This window comes from Ambystoma mexicanum, chromosome 2p (assembly GCF_040938575.1).
Source record: "Ambystoma mexicanum isolate Mex_15411 chromosome 2p, UKY_AmexF1_1, whole genome shotgun sequence".
NCBI classification, from domain to species: Eukaryota; Metazoa; Chordata; class Amphibia; order Caudata; family Ambystomatidae; genus Ambystoma; species Ambystoma mexicanum.
The window spans coordinates 1,328,939,836-1,328,964,321 of NC_090923.1; the positions used below are offsets into that span (position 1 = coordinate 1,328,939,836).

A 24,486-nucleotide genomic window follows, 5' to 3' on the forward strand; every position below is an offset into this window, starting at 1 on the left:
AATTCCACTTCCCTCCCTAACTATCTATACATTTTCTTTTTTTTTAATTATGGATCATGGGATAAATTCTTGGCCTTGGCTATTCGGCACTGAACAATGGGTTTGTGGTGAATATTCGGCAATGAAATCACTGGGCACCCCACAGATTTAGGCCTGCCAATGAGTCATGCTTTCATCTTGCATGCCAGCTTTTGTGAAGGGCGGTCTATTTCTCTAAACCGATATTTTAATGTGGCATCTCTGATAAGCCCACTGTATTTTCTTGATCCATTGGTACCCATGCTCTCCACTCTGCTCCACAAAGTCTTCAGAGTTCACTATCCATAGCTGTTGATAAAGTTGTATCTTTATTTTCAAATTGAAAGCATGATCTTGTCACATTACAAAAGCCAAGTCAATCAGATATTTGCACTTGAGCGCAAATGCGCGAGAATTCATTTGTAAGCGCAGAAGTTGTACTCCGCGATGGGCGGACATTTGAAAAATGTGCTTGGCTTGTTCAATATTCCAGACTTCTTCCTTTTCCCTGGAACCTTGATAACGTATGTTGTGGCATTTGTTTGTCCACGCACATTCCTTCCCCATTCCACCCAACAACACCTCTCCATTCTTTGTGAAAACAGTGGGCGTTGTTTGAGGGACATTTTAGAGATTATGTTCAACTTCAGGCATCATTTCATTCAATAGCAGAACAAATGAAACAGGTTCTTCAACGTTTTCAAAAGGTGCACAGTTCTGTGAGTTGAGATGGTTTCGTCACTGTTGTTATTAGTGCCAAAGGTGTTTTTCCAGAAAAGTTAATGCAGGAAGTGGGAGCAAATCTTGTCTTAAGGTCTGAAATGTCACTGTTCTGCGGTTCCATGCCGTTGTGTGCATTGTACCGCTTTCAGCCTCTTCATTTCATCTGAGTCACACCATGTTCCTTCCTTGCTTTCTCATTTCAGCTTTTTAAGGGTAAATTTTACTATTGTGAAGGACTGGACACCAAGAACGTCACCAACAAATCTGACTGCATCCAAGCTCGATACAAGTGGGTCAGGCGGAAATACAATTTCGACAACTTGGGTCAGGTACGTGGGACACCTTCCTTTTGACCTAACAGTGCGAGCTTGCTATTGCCCAGCTTTACCCCTCTGGGTGGCTTTATTCTCCTTTAGAAGCACAAGTATGCGAAAAAGCGAGTAGGAAATGTAGCCTGGCTCAAATAATGTCTACACTATTTGTGGTCACAGAGTTGATTGTTGCCAGAATTGGATAAGTCAAGTCCAATAAGATTTAAGCATCTTTTATCACACAGGTGGCGTGAATTAACACAGTATACGCAGAAGCCCAACGATGCCCAAGATCGAAGTGGCATTTATTTTTTTTTTTTTATTTATTTATTTATTTTATATAGCGCCCCAAACCCGGAGGTATCTAGACGCATTCCAGCATTCCAACATCATTCCAACATTTGTTTGAGCCACGCCAAAGATCTGGACTTTGGTTCTCCCATCAACATCAAGGCGCTGCGACAGATAATCTTACAGACATGGGTTTTACCCGCTACATAGTAGGGAAGATATTCACATCCAGAGCAGCGCAAAGTGTATTTTTGCAGTGCAAAGTCACTTTGCACCACTTTTGTACCAGTGCAAATTCACTTTGCACCGCAGTAAAAGTTCCAAAAATGTGACCCTTTGTATAGTGTTTACAAAGCAGTCAGGCTTAAAAATTGTATTTCTGAACACGGCGTGTTTTACCACCACTTCAAAATACAAGTTTAGCCTCCGTAATTCTTTATTCCTGCTTGCTTTTGTGCAGAGGTAATTACCACCACACAAAAGCAGTAGCGCATCCAGTTTTTACCACGTTCAGCAATCCTGCATGTGGCTAATATGGCACTTCCCCATAGGGTACTATGGGACTCCAGAATGGAGAATAACTGAAGGTTTGGCCATGACTCGTGCAGTTATGGTAACTTGTAATCAGGCCCTAGAGTGTTTACAAAGCAGTCAGACCTAAGAAGCTCGAGATAATTAAGACGTGTGACCTCTTAAACCACCTTCTACACATCAAGCTCAGTTTCCACTGAGTCTGGTCAGTTTGAGATTACCCGCATGCGTGTAACCGGTTGTAAACACTCTGCTTTTTTGAAGGATCTGTGCTACCTTTCATGTGGATTTCTTAGAGGATCAAGCGTCCTTCATTACTACACTCAACCTGTATCCATCCTTCTTTCATGTGGATTTCTTAGAGGATCAAGCGTCCTTCATTACTACACTCAACCTGTATCCATCCTTCAGTCCTGTTTCTTTGAGTACAAAGTACAAGAATGACACGCAAACATCGAACCACCCATTACAGGCCAAACAGGTGTTGAAATCCTAATTTCTTCCCCTGGTGCGTCCCATTAGCCTTTCCTCCTCTTGCATGCAATACTGACTCTAACACCTTTTCATGACATGCTTATCTACTTCCGTGGGAAGTAGCTGTTGCCTCCTACACATGTGGCCTTCAATGGTTCCCCTCTCCTACAGGCAAGGTGTCAGACCTGTATGTGCGATGACGTTGGCCCCAGGAGAGCAGCAAAACTGTCCTCCAGACTACACCGTCCTGGTGATGTGTTAGAAGACCAGTGGGAATTTAAATGTAGACAGTTTAATACAAGGTTATGGTTCCACCTCCACCTATGAGAACACAGTGCCTTGCCCTCCCACCAAGCACCCAGTAGAGAGCGTGAGTCACAGAGGTGGATGCAAACCCTCATTCACACCCAAAGCAAGCTAAGGGAAGAAAGTTACAAGACCGAGTTTGCAGAATCTAGCGATCCAAGAATGGTTGTATTGGTTCACGAAATCCCGGAATCCAAGAAGGAGTAGATAGATTCGCAGATTCCAGAAATCCTAAAATGAGTTCAATTGCAGGCATTTGGGTATTAGAACACACACAAAAACATCAGGGTGTGGAGTTCCACAGAGCTACTAAGGAATACTCCAAGGACGACAGAACTAAAATCAGGTCAAAAGTGAGTTCAGGTAGGCAGAATACTTAGTATGATAGCCAGTAGCAGTACAAGAAACAGGAATAAACAGGAAGAGCATCATGAAGACCAACCTAAGCCTGGGAAAATCAAGGGCATCCTGGGCAACATGTTTAAGGGCTAATGCAATAGCAGTCTAATTATAGTAAAACAGGAACACTAAAACCACAATAGCAGTGAGAGCCAAACATGTAATCAAGGAAGCAGGCCGTGGACAAGAGCATCCAATAAATCAGAACCACATGATCAGTGACCAGAACAGGAGCCGTGACACACAGAGGATACAAAAGGCCAGGACAAAACATAGGAGAAGCACTGCACTCAAGTTGCATATGCTCTTACGGATTTGCATGTCTCCGGCCTGAGCATTGAGCACCATTGGTGGTCGGTTCGCAAGGCGTGATGAGGTCACTAAATGCAGAGGATTATGGGCTTTGTGGTCCCTAATGGAGCAGTGATGTTGCATACAGAGTATAGAAGGAAAACATTTCATTTGACCAGCGTCCGAAGGGGTTTATGACACAAGGCACGTAGCAGCTGCATCTTTCCATGCATAAACTCTATAGTGATTGTCTTCTTTCACATGCAAATTCTGCAGTGGTTGCTTCTTTCATTCAACAAGGCCTCAAAAAGTGTGCTCCTCCTATGGGCATGATGCTCAACTCACATGCTTTTGGCAGGTGTGACCAGGGATGTAATTTGGGGGTGACCAGGGATCGCAACTGTGACCCCTGAGGACAGAAGCTCCTAGGTTAGCAGGGTCCTTTGTGGTGTTGGGGCTCCCCACCACCAGATCTGGCACATGTCTCTTGCCAGGTTCAGCTCTCCTTGCAGCTCACATACAGGAACCAGGAAGCTCTCGCAGCTTCCTGGGTTCTGTTTGTGAGCAACACAGAGGGGCCAAGGGTGGCCTGGAAGGACGGACTGAAGCTGCAAGAAAAAGGTAAGGAGGCTTTAAAAAAAATATGATGTGTATTTTGCATGTGTGAAGTGTGTGACAGAGGAATGTATCTGAATGGTGGGTGAATGAGAAGTAATTTGATGTGTGTTTTGAATGTTCTGAGTGGGTGGGTGGCTGTGTGCCTGTGTAGAGTATGCAATGAGTGGATGTGAGAGAAGGTGTGAGTGAGTGACAGGTGGGTGAATAAGTATGAATGTGATGGTGTGTTTTTGAATGATGTGGGTGGGTGTGTGCCTGTGTAGATAATGCAATGATTGGATATCAGAGAAGGTGTGAATGACAGGTGGGTGAATGAGTATGAATGTGATGGTGTGCTTTTCAATATTCTGGGTGGGTGTGTGCCTGTCTAGAGAAAGTAACGAGTGGATGTAAGAGAAGGTGTGATTGAGTGAATGGTGGGTGAATGAGAAGTGATGTCATGTGTGTTTTTGAATGTTCTGGGCGGGTGGGTCGTTGTGTGCCTGTCTAGAGAATACAATGAGTGGATGTCAATGAAGGTGTGAGTGACTGGGTGGTGGGGGGCGGATGAATGAGTATGAATGTGATGATGTGCTTTTGAATGTTCTGGCTGGGTGGGTGTGTGCCTGTGTAGAGAATGCAATGAGTGGATGTAAGAGAAGGTGTGAGTGACTGGTGTGTGAATGAGAAGTGATGTGATGTGTGTTTTTTAATGTTCTGGGCGGGTGGGTGTGTGTTTGTCTAGAGAATGCAATTAGTGGATGTAAGAGAAGGTGTGAGTGAGTGAGTGAGTGAGTGAGTGAGTGAGTGAGTGAGTGAGTGAGTGAGTGAGTGAGTGCCTGACTAGTGTGTGAATGCATATGAATGTGATGGTGTGCCTTTTAATGTTCTGGGTGGGTGGGTGTGTGCCTGTTTAGAGAATGCAATGAGCAGATGTAAAAGAAGGTGTGAGTGAGTGACTGGTGGGTGAATGAGTATGAATGTGATGGTGTGTTTTTGAATGTCCTACGTGGGTGGGTGTGTGCCTGTGTAGGGAATGCAATGACTGGATGTAAGAGAAGGTGTGAGTGAGTGAGTGAGTGAGTGAGTGAGTGAGTGAGCGAGTGAGTGAGTGAGTGAATGACTGGTGGGTGAATGAGTATGAATGTGATGGTGTGTTTTTGAATGTCTTAGGTGGGTGGGTGTGTGCCTGTTTAGAGAATGCAATGAATGGATGTGAGAGAAGGTGTGAGTGAGTGAGTGAGTGAGTGAGTGAGTGAGTGAGTGAGTGAGTGAGTGAGTGAGTGGTGGGTGAATGAGTATGAATGTGATGGTGTGCTTTCGAATGTTCTGGGTGGTTGGTGTGTGCCTGTGTAGAGAATGCAATGCGTGGATGAAAGAGAAGATGTGAGTGAGTGACTGGTGGATGAATGTTATGGTATGTTTTTGAATGTTCTGGGTGTGTGGCTGTGTGTCTGTGTAGAGAATGCATTGAGTGGATGTAAGAGAAGGTGTGAGTGACTGATGTTTGAATGTGTATGAAAATGATATTTGAATGTTCTTGGTGGGTGGGTGTGTGCCTGTGTGGAGAATGCAATGAGTGATGTGCGAGAAGACGTGACTGGTGGGTGAATGAGTATGAATGTGATGTGTGCTTTTTAATGTTCTGGGCGGGTGGGTGTGTGCCTGTGTAGAGATTGCAATGATCGGATGTAAGAGAAGGTATGAGTGAGTGACTGGGAGGTGAATGAGTATGAATGTGATGGTGTGTTTTTGAATGTTGTGGGTGGGTGCTTGTGTAGAGAATGCCGAGAGAAGGTGTGAGTGACTGGTGGGTGAATGAGTATGAATGTGATGTGTGTTTTTGAATGTCCTATGTGTGCCAGTGTGTAGAGAATGCAATGATTGGATGTAAAAGAAGGTGTGAGTGAGTGACTGGTAGATGAATGAGTATGAATGTGATGTGTGTTTTTGAATGTCCTATGTGGGTGGGTGTGTGCCTGTGTAGAGAATGCAATCCGTGGATGTAAGAGAAGGTGTGAGTGAGTGGTGGGTGAATGAATATGAATGTGATGGTGAGTTTTCAATGTTCTGGGTGGATGTGTACCTGTGAAGAGAATGCAATGAGTGGATGTAATCAAATCTCTACTGTAGACAACGCCACCAGCAAACTCTTTAACATCCTGAAATCCATTGAAAAACCCAGAGCAATCGCCCCCCCTTTAACTCCATCCCAAGAGGAGTGTGACAACACCCAAAATGCCTTCTTTCAGAAAATCTCCAAAGCTAGAGACTTGATCAGCAAATCTGAAGCAAAAAAACAAAGAGATGCGGTCCTTCCAACAGAAGAGGCTATCAACAACATCAAAGTTTTCAAGTTCTCAGACATCACTCCTGAGGACATGATAAACACACTTGCCTCCATAAAACCGACCACCTGTGCCGAAAAATATCCTACGCCCAAAAATGATACTGGAGCACCCAGTAATCTTTGCCCTGATACTGACCAAAATTATTAACACATCTTTAGGGATCAGAGAGTACCACAAGACATAAAAAAGGTTAGGGTAACCCCTATGGTCAAGAAACTGAATCTGGACCCCAGACACCCCAACAACCTCATGCCCATCACAAACTGTAACTTCATACTGTAGATCATAGATAAAGTATCCACCTCACAACTCCAAGCACACGTGCAAGCCTCAGAATCCCATCACCACCAACAATCGGGATTCAGACCAGCACACAGCACCGAGACAGCCATGCTTGATCTCCAAACTAAAATGCTAAGCATTATGGCCAGGGGGAAAGCGGGGCTCCTCATCCTACTTGACCTTAGTGCAGCATTCGATCTGCTGGACCACAACCTCCTCAAAACCGCATTAAAAAAAACAGCCAATTGCTCGGTAGAAGCAATAGGGTGGATAATGTTGTTACTTAAAAACAGGATCTCACGGGTTCACTGGGGAGATAAATTCTCTGCAGAAAAGGAAATCCTCTGTGGTGTCCCACAAGGGGCCAGTATGTCACCATTAGATACCATTGGCTTGTACTAGATCGCATTGACACTTTTTTCACCAACTACGCTGATGATACTGAGCTGGTGATTGAACTTAGTGGAGATCACAAGAAGGACAATAAACAACTTCTCAAGGTCTGTACCATCATAGAACTATGGATGGACACAAATTGGATGTGCCCTAACGGCAAGAAAACGGAGTTAATGGTACTCAGATCCCACCAGGCCAGAGCCACACACTCTCCCGAATACAGCTCATTTCAGATAGAAAACACCGAAATGCAGGTTCTCAGCAAAGTCAAGACCGTAGGACTGATGTTTTAATCTTCCCTGGCGATTGAAGCACAAGCCCAATACATAAAGAAAACATGTGCCTACTACCTCAGACTTCGAAAAGCCATTAGGCCCTATCTGACCGAGGGTAACTCTGCCACTATTGCTAGGGCGACAATTCTATCCTGCCTGGACTACGGCAATGCACTGATGCTAGGGTCTAATAGAAAATGCCTCCACAGCTATCAGGTTATACAGAATAATGCAGTGGGGATCATAAAGAAAAAAATCAAATCCAACCACATCAATGAATCCACAAGAGAGCTACACTGGCTCAAAATTGAAGATAGAGTTCAATTTAAGGCCCTGACCCTGGTTCACACATACATCAATGGGAAAGCACCAGTACCTAAAAACCAAAATCCACCTGTATGCACCCAATCGCACGCTCAGATCTTCAGATCAAGGAATGATCACAGTAGCCACTCACAAGCGCAAATTTGGCTTAGGGAAATCTTTCCCTATCTTAGCCGCCGGCCTATGGAACACCCTCCCTGTCACTATAAGAAGGGAAGCCAACTACTTGCGCTTCCGTAAACTAGTGAAGACCCATATTTTCAACTGATCCCCTACTCTCAACAGACCTCCCATCTGTAATTGTACGTTGAGTCTTGTCTCGTGGTAATTGTTATCATACCTTGTGTCCATGTTGATGCGCCCCGAGACTTGCGACTTACCGGCGCAATACAAATAAACAAATAAAATAAGGTGTGAGTGAGTGAGTGAGTGAGTGAGTGAGTGAGTGAGTGAGTGAGTGAGTGAGTGAGTGAGTGAGTGAGTGAGTGAGTGAGTGAGTGACTGGTGGCTGAATCTGTAGGAATGTGATGGTGTGTTTTTGAATGTTGTGGGTGTGTGCCTGTGTAGGGAATGCAATGACTGGATGTAAGATAAGGTGTGAGTGAGTGAGTGAGTGAGTGAGTGAGTGAGTGAGTGAGTGAGTGAGTGAGTGAGTGAGTGAGTGAGTGAGTGAGTGAGTGAGTGGTGGGTGAATGAGTATGAATGTGATGGTGTGTTTTTGAATGTTCTTGTTGGGTGGGTGTGTGCCTGTGTAGATAATGCAATGAGTGGATGTGAGTGACTGGTCTGTGAATGAGTATGAATGTGGTAGTGTGTGTTTCAATGTTCTGGGTGGGGGTTGGGTGTGTGCCTGTGTTGTGAATGCAGTTTGAATGAATGTGAGAGGGGATGTATGGGTGAGTGACTGGTGGGTGAAAGGGGATGCATGTGTGTATGTATGTGTAAGGCCCTGGGAGACTAGGGATAACCGGAGCATTGTTGCCACATCCTTATTGACTGTGCATGTCTTACTGGTATTTTCGGGCAAAGCCAAGTTGATATCTGTCATTACCTGGCTATAATGGCCTTTTGGTGCAGTCAGTCTAGCCATTGCTTACTTTGTCATGACATTTATTATTCAACATTTATTACTCAACATCTTTAAAATTAAGTCCCTGGGTGTGACCTGCCATGGAGTTATTTCACTCACCTACCAAACCTGTTGCCAGTCCATAGATTGAAATGGGATCTTACCCGCCAAAAACAAAATCCTGTATTTTCTCCTGCCATTGTGACTCAAAAGCTTGAGAGGTATTCCTGTAAGTGAGTTCTCGAACAGCTGTCTCCTACTGCACGCCAGTACCCGTTGTAGTACTCCACAGGAAAGGGCTATATAGTTAGCCTTCTAAAGGCAACTACAGTCGTTCTGGTCTCCCCTACAGTTGAAGCTAGGATTGGAATTTCCCAACAAAGGCGAGGAATTAAGTGGCTTTCGCCTTCGACTAGGAAAGCCTGTAAGGGCACTCGACTACTACTACAGATGATCTCTGTACTTGTTGTCTTAATTCCAGAGGAAAGGGATTCAGTAGTTGAATTCCCATACAAACAAAAGCTTCAAATAATGAATTTGACATCAAGTGAGGTCTGCAGTGGTTGGCTTCCCTTGTATACAAGGAGTGCAATGATTGTCTTGTTGTACAGTCTAGGTCTAGCACTGGTATGCCCTACAGACAAAGGCTGTAATGACCCTTTCATGGGCAAGTGAAGCTTGGAAAGTTGTTTTTCTCACCAGGCAAATGAGGTGCTGGTGGTTTGATCCAATGGCCAAGGGCTATCGGGGTGATCTCATTGGACAGGCTACTGGATTCCCTGTAGAGATGAAGCTTAGAGACCTGTCATTGTTTCTCCTTCTACAAGTGTAGCATAGAGCTATCACCTTTATCCCAGAGATGATGCCTCCTGTTGCTGTTGCCCTCTGCAGGCCAAGTCTGGTACAGTGACCTCCATTGATACAAACCATCTCAGCGTTGATCTCTACACCCAAGGACATCTGCATAAGCTCTTCCAACACTGCACAATGAACAACCAGCCTGATTGTTGACCCAAATGCAGCTGCATAAGTAGGAGAGGACAGCAGTGACAGTCAGCTGAAGCAAAAAAGAAGTTTTAAAAGCTGTCTAGTATCAACTTCTGAAACATGTGTGTATATTGGCCTTCCCCTAAAATGTTTTCAGCCACTGGTCTCAGTTGATCTTTCGGGTGTCATTCTGAATGAAATGTAGATGCAATTACCAAGCGGATTGCTAATCGCATGTTCTGTCCATAAATTCTAGTCCCGGCGTAGAGGTGATTTTAGCCTGAGCAACCCTTTCAAAGCTCGTTAATAGTCACCATCGTTGCACTGCATCTTGCCACTGCTGCCCCTGCAAAAGGGCCCAGGGAAAGATCATGCCAGGATTGTCTTAATGAAAGCACCTCAAGTCTTCCTCTGACAAAATCCATTTTGCTGCACAAGGGTCCTGACACTGCACAAAATGTCACCTCTCAGCTAACTGTAAACTTGACCCCTGCCTCCCATATCAGCATGTTTCCCTTGCTGGAACATGTTTTCAGAATTGCTAATGGTTCACAATATATTGTCCTAGCAGGCTGTCTGCAAATATATTTTGAAAATGCCCTTGTTTTGGTGAACTGTAGTCACCAGGTTTGCTAGCCTCTCGGTTGCAGTTGTTGGTTTACTATTGTGGAGTACATTTACCAGCCCCACTGAAATCCCTGCATCACAAAACTGCATTTAGCAGTTACAAAAACAATGGCTGCGCTGTGTCTGCTGAGCACATATTCCCTTACATCAAAAAACTGCATTTGAGCAGTTACAGAAATAATGACTGCGCTTTGTCTGCTGAGCACATATGGAGTGAGATGGAACATAGCCACAAGAATGGCGGCACTGTTATTTATTCATGTCAGTCAAAAAAAATTATAATAATGCAGAATGGCTCTGCACTGATTCTGTCATTTGAAAACCCGAGGCTGCGCCCAGAAATTATCTGCATTTAAAATGACATCGCGCTGGTGCTACTTTCATTGCAGACCTCACACAGTTTTGTTCTAATTCAACACAGCCCTGTCCATATATAGAACGGCATTGTTTATCATGTAAAATCTGTGAAGAGCAGAGAAATTAATTTCAGTCTGCACAGCCAGCATTCACTTTTGCAACAAATTAACCCATGCAGAGCACTTCAAAAGAAAGCTCTTTCTCCCTGGCTAAGCGTCAATTACAAAGAAAACTATTTCCAGCATCTTTCTGTGCTCTGAAACTGATCTGATCTGTCAAGGCCTTTCAGAAAATGTATGCCAACGAAACAGCATCTAGTGAAATCCTCATGTAAAATGAACACATGTAAATGTGTTTTTTTGCAAAAGCAGTGAAATTACACTTTGAAAGCTAAAATGTCAAATCATCCCAAATACTCGCACAGAAACTGTATTTTATGTGAGGATCTGGGGTGGTTTAAGTGTATATTATATTTATTCACAAAAATACTTTTCTGTGAAAGAAAGAAAGGAAAAAAAGGGTTTTAAAACAGCAGAATAAGTTGGCCTAGGAAGGCAATTCAAAGGCACCAAACCTTCCCTGGAAAGGAATCCTCTCCGCAAACTATGAAAGGGCCAAAGTGCGAAAATTTGGGACCTCGTCAGACTGGCTGGAATTTCCCCAGCAAGTGACAATAGAGCAAGGGGAATCCGCACTTTCACAGAGAAGTGAGAATTCCTTTTGACACCTCTCCTCAGCTTGATTTGCAGAATCAAAGGGTGCTATGGTAACCCTGTTGTTCAGGACTGACACAGAGGGGGCAGGCTGTCTGTGGAGATTTCAAGATCCACCCAACAGTGACAAATGTCATCCATAGGACTTGAAAGAACTTTTTATATTAAGACATTTATTTCAGTACTCTAAATAAGAAGTAATGTGAAATTATGACAGCATTAATGTAATTTCTGCACCATTAAAATAAGACCATGTGGGTTTTCCTGACATGTGGTGGGCACGAACGACAGTTAAAAGGCATTTCTGGGGAAAGCATAAATGGTACAGTTATGAAATGCGATGGAAATATGCCTGACATTGTTAGGCTTAGGTGTATCTATTTGTAGGATTTTTGATAAAATGTTTTCCATAAAAATTGCGAAAGATTGCCAGAAGGGCGAGGCAATATCGCACAGACTTGGCATTTGAACAGGAATATTTCTTGTGAAATAGGGGATTTATTGAAAATATGAAGTTGTATTCCATAACTCCTTTTGTGACAATTGTGGCTTGTGGAACAAAAGGGGTCATAAAATGTGAGGTCACTTCCTTCAGTCCAATCAGCTTGGTGGGAGGTGGCAACAGGAATAGCCTGACCTAAGTCAAGAGGTATGTCCAGATTATTTCCGCCCACATAGTAAAAATCCTCTGATGTCATCCTGCTTATAAAAGGAGGAAGCATAGAGAGAGTCAGGACATTCAAATATCCAACATTCAAACATCCAGCGATCCAGACATTCAACATTCACCCTGCAAGACTCCAGACTGCAGAGCCAGGCCAGAGGTAGCTGATCCAGATCCAGGTAGAACCTCCTATCCAGGCAAAATTACCTATGCAGAACCACTTATCCAGAATTAAACCCTACACAAATCCCAATAATTCAGGGAGAAAGTGGGAAAGGCTGCTGACCCCTTTGGGAGAATCCACTGACCAGACCTGTCCTTGCCCAGCTGATGCACCCTGCTGCCCACCGTGATCAGACCCTGGTTGAACCACCATTCCCTTAAAGGAGAGCCCAGCCACAGCGCAGTGACCAGATCCTTGTCCCGCTGTCCAGAGACCTGGTCAGCCATCCAAACTACCCTACTCAAGTGTACTTTGTAAGTATCGCCCTTCCCTAATATAAAAAAGCTGCACACACCTTCTGTTACCTTGCATCCTGTCCAACCCTATGAAAAATCCTATAAATACCCTAGTAACTCTTAAATTGTCAGATTCGCCTGTGTGTCCCATCCTTAGAAGAATCTGTTTTTGTCTCCATGTGTTAGCGTATTTCTTTCCAAATCATTTCAGTCCTTTGTGTATGTCCTGAGTACTATTTTGAATAAATACATTAATTTCCCATAGAGATGAACGCATGTGACTAGGTTAATCTTGCAAATTAACCTCCTTGTGTACCTTGTTTTAATAATCTAGCCACTAAAATATAGTTGCAGTAGAACAAATCATTTTGCTAAAAAAACCAAGTGTGCCCGTGAAATTGTTTCAAAGGCTGCCTCATGCTGCTTCAGCATCAGCACCCTATTGAAGTGATTAACGTCCCGCTCCAGCACGAGAGCAGGGAGTTAAGAACTTAAATAGAGTGCTGCTGCTTGACCACAAAGGGGCAGGCTACAGGGCACCACATATTTTTTGCTCGCCCCAGGTGCTGCAGGAGCTAAGGCTGGCCCTACATCTCCCTGTCATAGTCCCATTTCCCTCACACAAGACATTGTTTGTCAGCAGAAAATGTCACAATATTTACCAATGACATTTACTGCCAGGTTTATTTCCAATTCCAGAAAAACGAATTTGGTAGCTTTAAAAGAAATGCTCCTTCATACCTCTCTGCTGCCTCCCAGTTTTTTTTTAAATGTTTATTGCGACAAAATAGCACAAAAATCGTTTTTTCTCCCAAAAACTATTTGATTCTTAAAAGCAGATAATAAACAACATGGATTCAGACTAAAAGTTAACATAGATGGACTTAGTAAAAAGAAAGGATTATTAGCAGATCTAAATCCACAAAAAACTTAGCAGCACATTTATACATTTTTGTTATTTCAATTTGTGAGAAATTACAACTATGTGTGTAGTGCTAATGACTTTACTGGGTACTGTAAGTGTGGCTATCACCATAGAAGAGAGGATGTCAACATGACAGCTAAGAGCTCCAAGGAAGCAACGTACAAGAGAATGGAGACAAAACAGCTGTATACTATTTCCGTGGCCGCCAAAATGTATCACTACGTCATGTCGTGTTATCACTCCTTTTTTCAGTGCAGATTTTTCTATTTTCAATCTTTAACCATTCACTGCATCTTCGAAATTTGGGCGGAAACTCCAACGCCCACCGTTAACACATGTCCTGAACTGCACACTGGAAATAATCAATTATCCCCTTTTCTAAACATACTATCTGTACCCTTGTTCCATAAATACGTATTGTAAGTACATTCCTTTGCACTTACTTCCTGCGCTGAAAAAGGATGTGATGACTATTGTGTACCTAAAGGACTGGGTACCAAAATGCAAACACTGCAGTTGTAGAAACCTTTCATTGACAGACAGAAAACCTGTTGCTAAGATGGTACATCACATACACTGCTGGAGACGGCGCTATGTGAGTAAATTACAGAGGATGATTGTACAACGAAACTTTTATCGAAATTATTTTCATTTATTTGGGGGCCCAATCCCCCAGTTCCCTATGCTTTTAAACACAACACAACGCCCTCCCCGCCCGTTTTAACCCCTTAACCGACCCCCATATATATTTTCTTTATTTTTTTATTGTGTTTTTTCGTTATTATTGTTTCATTATTAAAGTCATTCTCTGTTTTTTATTCGTTAAAACCACTGGATACCGCTGGAGACATGCCGGCCCTGTCTCTGCCCATCAATTGAGCACTCCTGGAGGAGTGTCTGGGACTTCAGTGAATGCAGCATTTTCCCCAGCGTGTTATTTTTGTAGCCTAACTAAAGGTGTGAAAATATGTTTTCTTGAACAACTCTCGTGAAGAAATGACGATAACAAAAAAATACCTAATCCTTTGGGCCGGTGAACAGGTGGTGCGTATTTGTTGCTAGAGTGCCGTCAAGCTGGTTAAATTACAGTTACAAATGTTGGCATGAGTTTTATTCACAGGTGTCAAATGAAAGAGTGCATCATTTTCAGTTAAATGCACCCTTTTTAGCAAGCCTCCCTTTCCAAGTGGCGATGAGGCGTTCACGCGCCGGTATACAGTGTTTATATTGAATCTTCTGTAGAGAATCAACATATATATATCGAATCTTTTATATTGAAACATTTTATAGTGAATGTATTTAGGAGTGGGTTAAAGGGTTACATATTTTTGGGAAACCGTTGGGGTGGGTTTTTGTGGGTGGCAAACAGGGTTTTGGGGGGCGGGGGTGCCAAAAAAGAACCCCCCCAACAAAAAAAATGCATTCACTATAACATTTTTCGTTATAAAATATTTGAGACATGTTCATTCATTATAAAATGTTTCAGTATAAAGACATGCAACCTCACACGCCATATATCAGCAGTGTGGAACACCCAGCACTGCAGTGAGTGGATCCGCTACAGCCAGATCCTCACACGCCATATATCAGCAGTGTGGAACACCCAGCACTGCAGTGAGTGGACCCGCTACAGCCAGATCCTCACACGCCATATATCAGCAGTGTGGAACACCCAGCACTGCAGTGAGTGGACCCGCTACAGCCGGATCTAGGTTTTCTACTTAGACCAACACAGCATGGGTACGAGTTACTACAGACTTCGCTAAGCACTCGGGTTTGGGTCACACATCACTGGTAGATCAGGTTCTCCTTCTGATCGTCCAGTCGCTCTACCTTTTTTTTTTAGATTGTTTTTTTTATTTCAGAATACAATAGTCAAAACAATGTTTTCTAAGCCTCATGCCTGAGGGCGAAAATATATAGGCACAACATATCAGAAACCCTAATCCACTAGTCAAGTGGTGATTTAGAAATTCAATGAAACCACAGCCAATATATGGGCTTGCGCATCAACCAAAATGCCAAGCGTAATGTCTTCAGCTCATGTCCATGTTAAACCATACATGTCGAGGAACGGACCACAGATCTCATCAAACGTATCCAATTCACCCATATGCTTATAAACGTGCAGTGCTGAGAGTGCATTGTTCCAGAGGTGGCTCCGCACCCTATGAGCTGGCCAATGAATTAAGATCCATCCAGCAAGTCGCCATGATTAGCGTGGCTTGCAATGTCCAATAGGAGTCTATTAGGAAGATGTGTGGGTGTGCGGGGTATCCGAATGGGCTACTAAGCATGGATGTCTCTCTCTCTCTCCCCGCAGGCGCTGATGTCACTCTTTGTTCTCTCGTCCAAGGACGGCTGGGTGAACATCATGTACGACGGCCTCGATGCGGTAGCCATCGACCTGCAGGTATGAAGGCCCTCAAACGTATCCATTTTGGCTGTAACCTTCGATGAATAGTAATGCTGTTCCAAGGGGGCTTGTTGTTTACCTGGTATCGCCAATGAGTCGTCCTCAGTAAGGCAATGACATCATCAGCGAATGTACGTCACCAGCAGACCCATTTCATGAGCAAAAAAGCAAGCGTAGTAATATCGTCAGTGAATCAGCACCCTAGCTGGATCGACGTCATACAATAATGTGCATAAATAATGTGCTAATATAATGGGCGATCTGGCAATGAAACAATATTAGCAAACTATCTTCCTGTCAGACACCTTGCCGCCAGCAGCAGAAAGGTGAACTAAAAAAAAATCACAATTATCTGTATAATATTATAGCTCAGTAAAACATGCGTGGTCCAGTTTGAAGCAAAAAATATGGCATCCATTTTAAGGATAGTCCTGATATGTTTGAGAAATAATAGATAACACCAACATTTACAGGTGCGAACGTGCCCTTCAGTGCCAAGGACGAGTATGCTCGTCCTCTTTTTCATAGACTGGCATGATAGCCTGGCAGTTGCAATAATGCCATTCCCTTTCTAATGATGGACAGTGATTACTGTAGTACAGCTCGTGTGTGCATGAACGCCAATACTAGATCATACATGTTCTAAATATGATTATAGTCTTATAATCAAAATAGGCCCGTACTTTCACAGACATTTCTTTAAATTGTATTTTATTTAATCAATGACGGATGCAAGATAGTTGGAAGGGTTAACCCCCTACCAAGCACATTTGATATATAGTGCCAAGGGAATGGCTTTGTTTGCGCTATGCAATACCACTTTGCAATGCATGCATACATGTCTCCTTCGGTAGCTGCCAACTGCCTGGCCCTTTAGCGACTTGGTTTAGACCACCCGGAGAACAGACCCACTGAAATGGTTATGATCCTACAGACAGTCAGACATCCACCCTGCTCCGGTGGCTAAACAGACATCCAGTTCCAGAAAGAGGTGTTTTCCTGGCTGGCCAGCGTTCTGATCTCCCCGTGCAGGACACGCACATTTGCCTTTAGATAGCGAATATCACACCTGCGCTTCACACCTGCGCTTCACACCTGCGCTTGTTGTACATTAAAGATAAGAATTTCTTGCTCTGATGAGGGACTCAATGTGGTCCGAAATGCATTGGCAATGTTTGCATCTGCACTTACTCTTTAACTAATAAAATACTATGAATTTTTGGGAATTGAAGAATATCAAGAATCCCCTTTTAGCAGGATAATTTAACTCATTAAGCATAAATGACACGGAACAGAATATACCTCTTCATGCAACCATTTAGTGGATATTAGGGTGTGCAGCCCACACTGAAGGCTAACTAGACAAGGTCTCCTTTTTCTCCAGTGTTTTCCTCTTTCAACTTTAATAGTAGGTCCCCCTGGTCACACTCCATAACCATTGGGCACTTCCCTCCAGAGACCCTGGGAATTCAGACCTTGGTTCACAGGTATACTAGACCGATGGGCATGGAGTGGATGCAAATAAAGACGTTTCGAGGGTTCCCCATTCTTGTGGGGGTTCACCAATAGTAGGCTGAATTATGATACCAGGTCTGCTTCCCGTTCTATGAAGTCTCCCACCTCCGAGTCCTCAAGCTCTTATGTAGTCTTTCAAATAATCTAGTCTAAATCCAGCTATTGGAATTGGTTATTTATAACACACTTAATACCCATAGGTTTCTAAGCGCAGACCCGGGAATCGAACTTGCGTTGCTCCGCATCGTCTTGCATCTAAGGCGAGCACGTTGCCCCTGAGCTATCAGCCCGAGCTATTGGTTTGTCTTACTTACTATGTCATGCTTGACCGCCCCTTTTCTGTCAATTCAAGCCCCACCCACTACAAGGATTATCTGCACACCAGTAGCATTTTTATAACAAGGAGGTTGTGCCACTCGTGCTCATCCAGAGCGTTGCCCCGGCTCACAGCCCCACCAGGTCCTCTGCTAGCATACCCCTTCTCTCTCTAAAGCTTTTCTAGCAATGCAGGCCCTGGAAGCACTACAAAGGTATTGTGGATAAGTAAGGCAGAGGGACCACATGTCTCCTGCGTAGCTTCCAGTTTCCAAAAAGGATTGCAGGTGTAGGTGAGGATTTTCCTGAATCCTATTTCCAACTCAATCAAATGTCTGGAGTTCCAAGGGTGGTCCAAACATCACAGCATTTTACAGAAAGGTCATGCCCCATGCTCCACCTTCTTTCTCCTGTCCTCGCCTTGATGTACGCACTGGTTACACAGCTCCTTCACACCTGAGGTTTGCATAGAGGGTACTACGCAATCAACATACTAGATAATTATGCACCGATCGCACTTCCATCCAAGTCACCTGGTTTGTGAGGGCATCACTCTGGTGTCAGAAAGTTACCAGGCAATAACAAATTATGCTATGATTCTCAACTCACACAGGGCCCGATTCATGGAATATTTGCCCGGTTCAAAGTGAATTTGCGCTGCTGAAAATTGACTTTGCACTGCCGACACAAACCCTGATTCATGGAACCATGCAAAGTTGACTATGTGCTGACTTTGCCCAGACTTTCCTCAGCAAAAATATGCTTCGAAAATTCACTTTGAACCGGGCAAATATTCCATTATCCAATATCGGGCCCACAGACTTTTGTGCATTATTTATCTGCTCCGGGAAATCGGGGGGTACCTAAAAAATGATAAACGTCAAATTGACCAAGTTGACCTTTGACCCCAAAGAGCAAGACCATGCACATTGGCTGATGATTTGATTGGGAAATTGCTAACATTGCTTTGAGAATTAATACTGTACCTCAGCACTGATTGATTGCTAGCACCAATGGTTTAGAAATGTGGCTTATATTATTAAAATCTTTCTTTAAAACCACTTAACTTGCAGAGTGGGCAGAGCCTACAGTGATTTCTTATGGGAAATAAGAACGAACACACTCAACCTTAGCACTTAAGGCGTTAACTAAAAGGTGGCAGAATTGTTGGAGTAGTCCTGTTATCTCACACCTTGGGATTAAAGTGACAGAGGGAGAAGGTCTATGTGTTAGATGACGCACTCACGCCAGCTCTCCGTTATCTCCCCTTTCAGCCAGTGCGGAACCACAACCCATGGATGCTCCTGTACTTCATCTCCTTCCTGCTCATCGTCAGCTTCTTCGTTCTCAACATGTTTGTCGGGGTGGTGGTGGAGAACTTCCATAAGTGCCGGCAGCATCAGGAGGCTGAGGAGGCGCGACGCCGGGAGGAGAAACGCCAACGCCGCCTGGAGAAAAAGCGCAGGAGTAAGGCGATGTACATGTCTGGTCGGTAGACTATGCTAAAAGAGAATCTTTCTGAGCCTTGCCTGCTTCCAAAAAAATAAGCCCGACCTAGATAAACAATATTAGAGCGATATATATATATTTATGTCTCCATAAATATATGTATACAAAAATAAATATGTATAAGTTAGATAACAGCAATTCGGTAACGCAGTAGTGCTTTTCAATCCCAGCGCATGCCCCCGCATGCCAGGCCCATGCTGCATGTGGGCATGACTGCTACAGTAGATTGTGAAGAAGCTGAAGGATGAATAAGGAAATGCAAGCAAAAATAATGTTCAGATTGTATTTCTAGCACCCTATGACCAGACCTATCCGATTCTCAAGATGCCCCAGGCCTGTCTATGCATCTTCCTAGAGAAATCTCCTTTTTGAGCAAGATGCTGCAAGCCAGTCAATTTGGGGCTCTGGTTTCATTGGGTCCTTGTGAAATGCTTAGCTGCTGCATGGCGATACTAGCGAATAGAGGTCCCTGTGTGTTTCCCATTTGACGTCGTCAATTAACTGACGCCAGGAAGGAATTTATAGCATCATGAAGTTAATTCAGCAATAATGTGATCATCAATTAAGTGAGTTCATCAATGAACCGACATCAGTTCAGTGCCTGGATGTCTATGGGTTTTGTGCGCTTAACAAATGCATAAATGAATAAATAAATAAATAAATAAATAAATAAATACACACTCTAACGCAGTCACAGATATGAGATCACAAACAATATCATATCAAATGGCGGCAATATTGTTAATAACCTCTAATCAAATGTGGTGTCTTGGAACAAGCTGATTCCAACAGTGAGACGGCACTGCCAATGATCGGAATGAGTGCAGCCATCCAATGAAATAACTCAAGCCATCCACGAGATGACATCGTCAGCGTAGGAGATTTGTTCAATGAGCTGAGTTCGTCAAGGGCTTGAAGCCAGGCACCCAATAAACTGATGGCATTATTGACATCTCATCAATTCTGGGTGTGATCCTTCATAATCGCCCTGGTGGGCTCAGCTGCAGGCACCACGGCTGTGGCTACTTCTAATGAATTCCTTGCTACAAAACATGAAATCCGCACACATGAAAAATGTGATCAATGTGCACAATAGCCACAAGAGAAAACATGTTGGGCGTGATAAAATATTTACAGCTAGCTCTACAATCCCCCAATAAATATGTAGATTTGCCTTGACCAATTGCAAGGGTGTGATGTACCCTGGAAGCGCAAGGACTCTGTGATTTATTGACAGACCTTTTTCGAACTCTTTTTTTTCCCCCGAGAGTCGCTGTGTTTGTCACGGTCTTGCGGGCTTCGTTTTGCGTTTGGAGAGTTTCTACACACATGACTTGCCCTGTGTGGATCCGTTCTTTAATGCGAGCCGACACTGGCTTCAAAGTTAATGTGGCTTCGGAATAAGGAAACGCTTTGAGAAAACTGCCTATACCTCAGACCAAATCACACTACCGACATAGTCTATTCCCTGCTGAAAAGCTGGGTTGCGTACTGTGAACTCGGCAAATCCAGGCACTGCTGAGAAAAAAGGGGTTCCTTTTCTCCAAGCTTCCTTTGAGCAGCTTTTACTTTCACCCTCATTAACCCGATTGAATGTATTTTATATTTCAGTCCCTCAATTTGATGACTAGTTGCATCTCTTAACTCCTCAATTTGATGATCAATTGAGGGTGTTAAATAGTTTTCCATGCGGTACTCAGCAGCGAGCAGGCGTGTCGAGCTTGCCTGACTCACTTAATATGCAACTGACGGATTGAAACAGAGCTGCAGTGTTTACAAATAAAGACATTCTGTTTGTAGGGCAAAGGGGGCAAACAGGGGAATTGCATTCATGTGGTTCGGGCGGTGAGTCAATTACTGCCCAGTCAGCTGGAGCCGAGGGAGGTCTTGTCTCAGTCAAGGGCACCTCTGCATCATTTAGCAGAGAGGTCCTCAGAAGTGCCAAGACAATCCCAAAGAGGCCATGGGATTATGTCAACTGCTGCTTTTCGAGGATTAGGTCTGCCTTTTTCATTTTGGATACGCCTACTTGGTTGGAGGCTTTAACATCCACTCATGCAGTTGAATGAACATGCGTCTTTGGGTGATATCCAAAGTTGTCGAGTGACCTCTGGCATTGGTGGTACTTTGTTCTCCTGATGCCAGGTCTTACAGAAGTCACCCGGACCTTGCGTCTCCCTCAGTGTGTGTGACTATTACTCCCATAATCCCTTACCATTGAATATACTGATATGGGCTAATGGGCGTTGTAGTTCAAAACATCTGAAGAGCTAAAGTTTGCCGATCCAAGTCTTAAAGCAGGGGTCTGCATCCTTTGTCTATCCAGATGTTTTGGGGTCTGACTTCCATGACACCTCATCGTTGACTATGCTGGCTAGGGCTAATACTAGTTGTAATCCAATGAATTTATGAGCCAAAGGCTGAAGACAATTTGGAGACAGAGCCATAGCTAAAAAAAAAGAAGTGTCGCATTTGCAAGATTAATTTAGTTCAGCCTTAACAAGACAGCTCTACACCAAATGTGGCACCCCAAAAAATCAAAGGGAAAAGGTTTTGTGATCAGATCATCATAAGCTTGTTCCCTTGAATTCACTTCAAAAGGGGCAAATTGAATAAGACTTGAACTGGTGCAAATTAAGAGCTCACTGTGAACATCTCAGATTTGCACCATGCTCACGGCCATCTCTGATTTGCTTCAATGCAAACCTTTGTCAAATCTGGCACAGTGCGCCTAGAAGACACAAAAAATGATCAGTTAGGCGGCATAGCATTCTAACGTATTGATTGAACTACAGCGAGGGGGCAAAATGCTGCGCCTGATTCACAAAGATTTGCACCGAAGCAAATGAGGTGGTGCACGTCAGGCCCAGGCATCTTACCACTGATTGATGAAGCTGAAAAAGGAGTCAACTTAGACATGCTCTTGGATGACCTTCACATGTGAGTGTCTCCAAAAGGAATACATGGATCTCAGATGGGCCCCTGTTTTAGCCCTTGCGAATCATCCAGCAGGCAGGAGTTGACTTGTACACCTCAGATGCTCACGGCCATGCCCGCTTTTGCTCCAGTGAAAATCTTTTTGAAACAGATCCATTTAAGTATTCTCTATATTGTCAATGTAAATGATTTCATTTTCAATAATCTTCATAAAACGTTTGGTGTTGGAAGAATAGAATGTGAAAAGAAACAATGGCTTCCTGTTAAATGTTGGTGCCTAAAAGGCCTTGCATTAGGAAGAACCTGGCAGACTCAGAAAGATGTGTTGTGGAGATGGCACAGGTGTTGTTGTACTGTATTTTGTGGGGTGTGTATTTCTGTGTGGGTGTCTGTGGAATCTTTTTGTTTGCAATCTGTTCATGACTATCAAACCTGAGAGGTTTTTGTATCAGTGCAGCTGACAAAATGGCTGTTCGATGACATCCCCCCATGATGCCCATTTGTTTACGTTTTTCTGTGATCCCTCGCAGGACGTACTTACAACGTTACCCTAAGGCTGTTCGGGACTAAATATGTTGGTGGCATCCTACAAAAAACGACTGCATCTCAATGTTTAGAGGCATTTTACAGCCTTGCCACTGGCATTACAGTAGCAGTATTCCCTATACATAAAAAACAACGTAAATAGGTCTCGTTATGTTTTGTGTGTTTTTGCATAAAGTGAAACCTTGCAACGGAAATGACTAAATAACTGAACTGTGAATATTGGAAGGATGAATGGACGGATGACTAGATGGGGGATAGATGGATGGACGGATGGACGGATGGATGGACGGATGGACGGACGGATAGATAGTGGGATGATGGAGGGATGGATGGAGCAATGGATAGCGGATGGATGGACGGATGGATAGATGTACGGACAGATGGAAGATGGATAGATGGATGGACGGATAGAGGAATGAATGGCGAATGGATAGATGATGGATGGAGGGATGGATGGATGGAGCGATGGACAGATTGATAGATGGGTGGATGGATGGAAGAATAGTGGGATGATGGATGGATAGATGGAGCAATGGATGGCGGATGGATAGACGGATGGACGGATATAGGGATATGTAGGGTTGGATGGCGGATCGATGGATGGACGAATGGATAGATGGACGGACGGATGGATGGACGGATGGAGGATGGATAGATGGATAGCGGGATGCATGGATGGTGGATAGATGGATGAGTGAAGGGATGGACAGGTGGTCGGATTGGCGACTTGTGGATGAATGAAGAATGAATGGAAGGCGAATGGACAGATGAAGGATGGATGAAGGGATGGATGGACGGATGGATGGACGGATGGAGGGTGGATAGACGGGTAGAGGGATGGATGGATGTTGGATAGATGGATGAATGAAGGGATGGACGTCGGATTGGCGACTTGTGGATGAATGAAGAATGCATGGAAGGAGAATGGACAGATGAAGGATGGATGAAGGGATGGATGGAGGCCAGATGGATGAATTCATGGATTCATGTACTCTTCCTCTGAGAATTAATCCCCTTAAAGTGCTTTGTCCTTAAAGCTAGTGCACTGCTAGTTTTTGACGATTGGTGATGACAGCCATTCATTCTCACTGCAGTGACAGTTGCAGAATCTGCCTAAGTACTTATATCAAAACCTTTGGCGTGTCATTATATCCCCTACCACTGCTAGCTCATACCATAGAACTGACAGCCTTAAGTAATGAAGGGACCAGTGGCAGCTGGTGAATGTATTAATTGGTGGAGTATAAACATTTGAGATGAATGAGTGGGAGCAATCTAGCATAGCATGGGAACCCAAACCAACCAAGTGTGTCTCGCGGAGGAGTGGGTTTAAATAATAGCATAAAAGGAGATTTTTACAGCACACTTTTTGAGAAAAATTGGGTAATAATACACATAGTTTCAAATGGTTTTGTGGAGATAGACATGAAAAACACATTAGATTCCAAGTCACAAACAGTACACAGGAATATTTTCCAAGATGTGTTCTTGATGTCTTTGTCCATTCTGACAGTATTCTGGCCATATACAAAATATGTTCATGCAGCATCAATATGTGCCAGTATTCTCAAATGAGAACATACACATATGTGCTTCTCTTGTAATGCCAGCAATGATATTATTTTTTTTTAAAACATGTCCACCGAGGCCCTGTCAACATATGCCAGTATCCCCATGTAAGAACATATTCCTATTTGCTTTGTCCTTAATGCCAGTAAAACATGTCATGACAGAGTAAGAAAATAGGTCCAAATTGACTGAATCGGTGTAGGCCAACATGGCATCATAAGACCACTCATCATGTTGGCTTTGTCCTTGATGCCAGTAAAAAAAAATGATGCCAGAGTAAGAAAGTGTTCTTACATGGCCACACTGGTT

General features: G+C 43.7%; 1 protein-coding gene across 4 annotated transcripts in view; it reads left to right on the forward strand.

Moving 5' to 3' along the window:
- The window catches only part of LOC138567460 (voltage-dependent T-type calcium channel subunit alpha-1H-like), a 1,148,189-nt gene that overhangs the window by 857,355 nt on the left and 266,348 nt on the right, over positions 1-24,486 (forward strand). For 3 of the 4 annotated variants that reach the window (XM_069645666.1, XM_069645668.1, XM_069645670.1), the window contains exons 21-23: positions 945-1,070; positions 15,694-15,783; positions 18,891-19,104. In XM_069645666.1, the coding sequence (XP_069501767.1) occupies positions 945-1,070; positions 15,694-15,783; positions 18,891-19,104 (430 nt within the window). The remainder of the gene's footprint in view (positions 1-944; positions 1,071-15,693; positions 15,784-18,890; positions 19,105-24,486) is intronic. The other variant, XM_069645669.1, reaches the window with a different exon arrangement.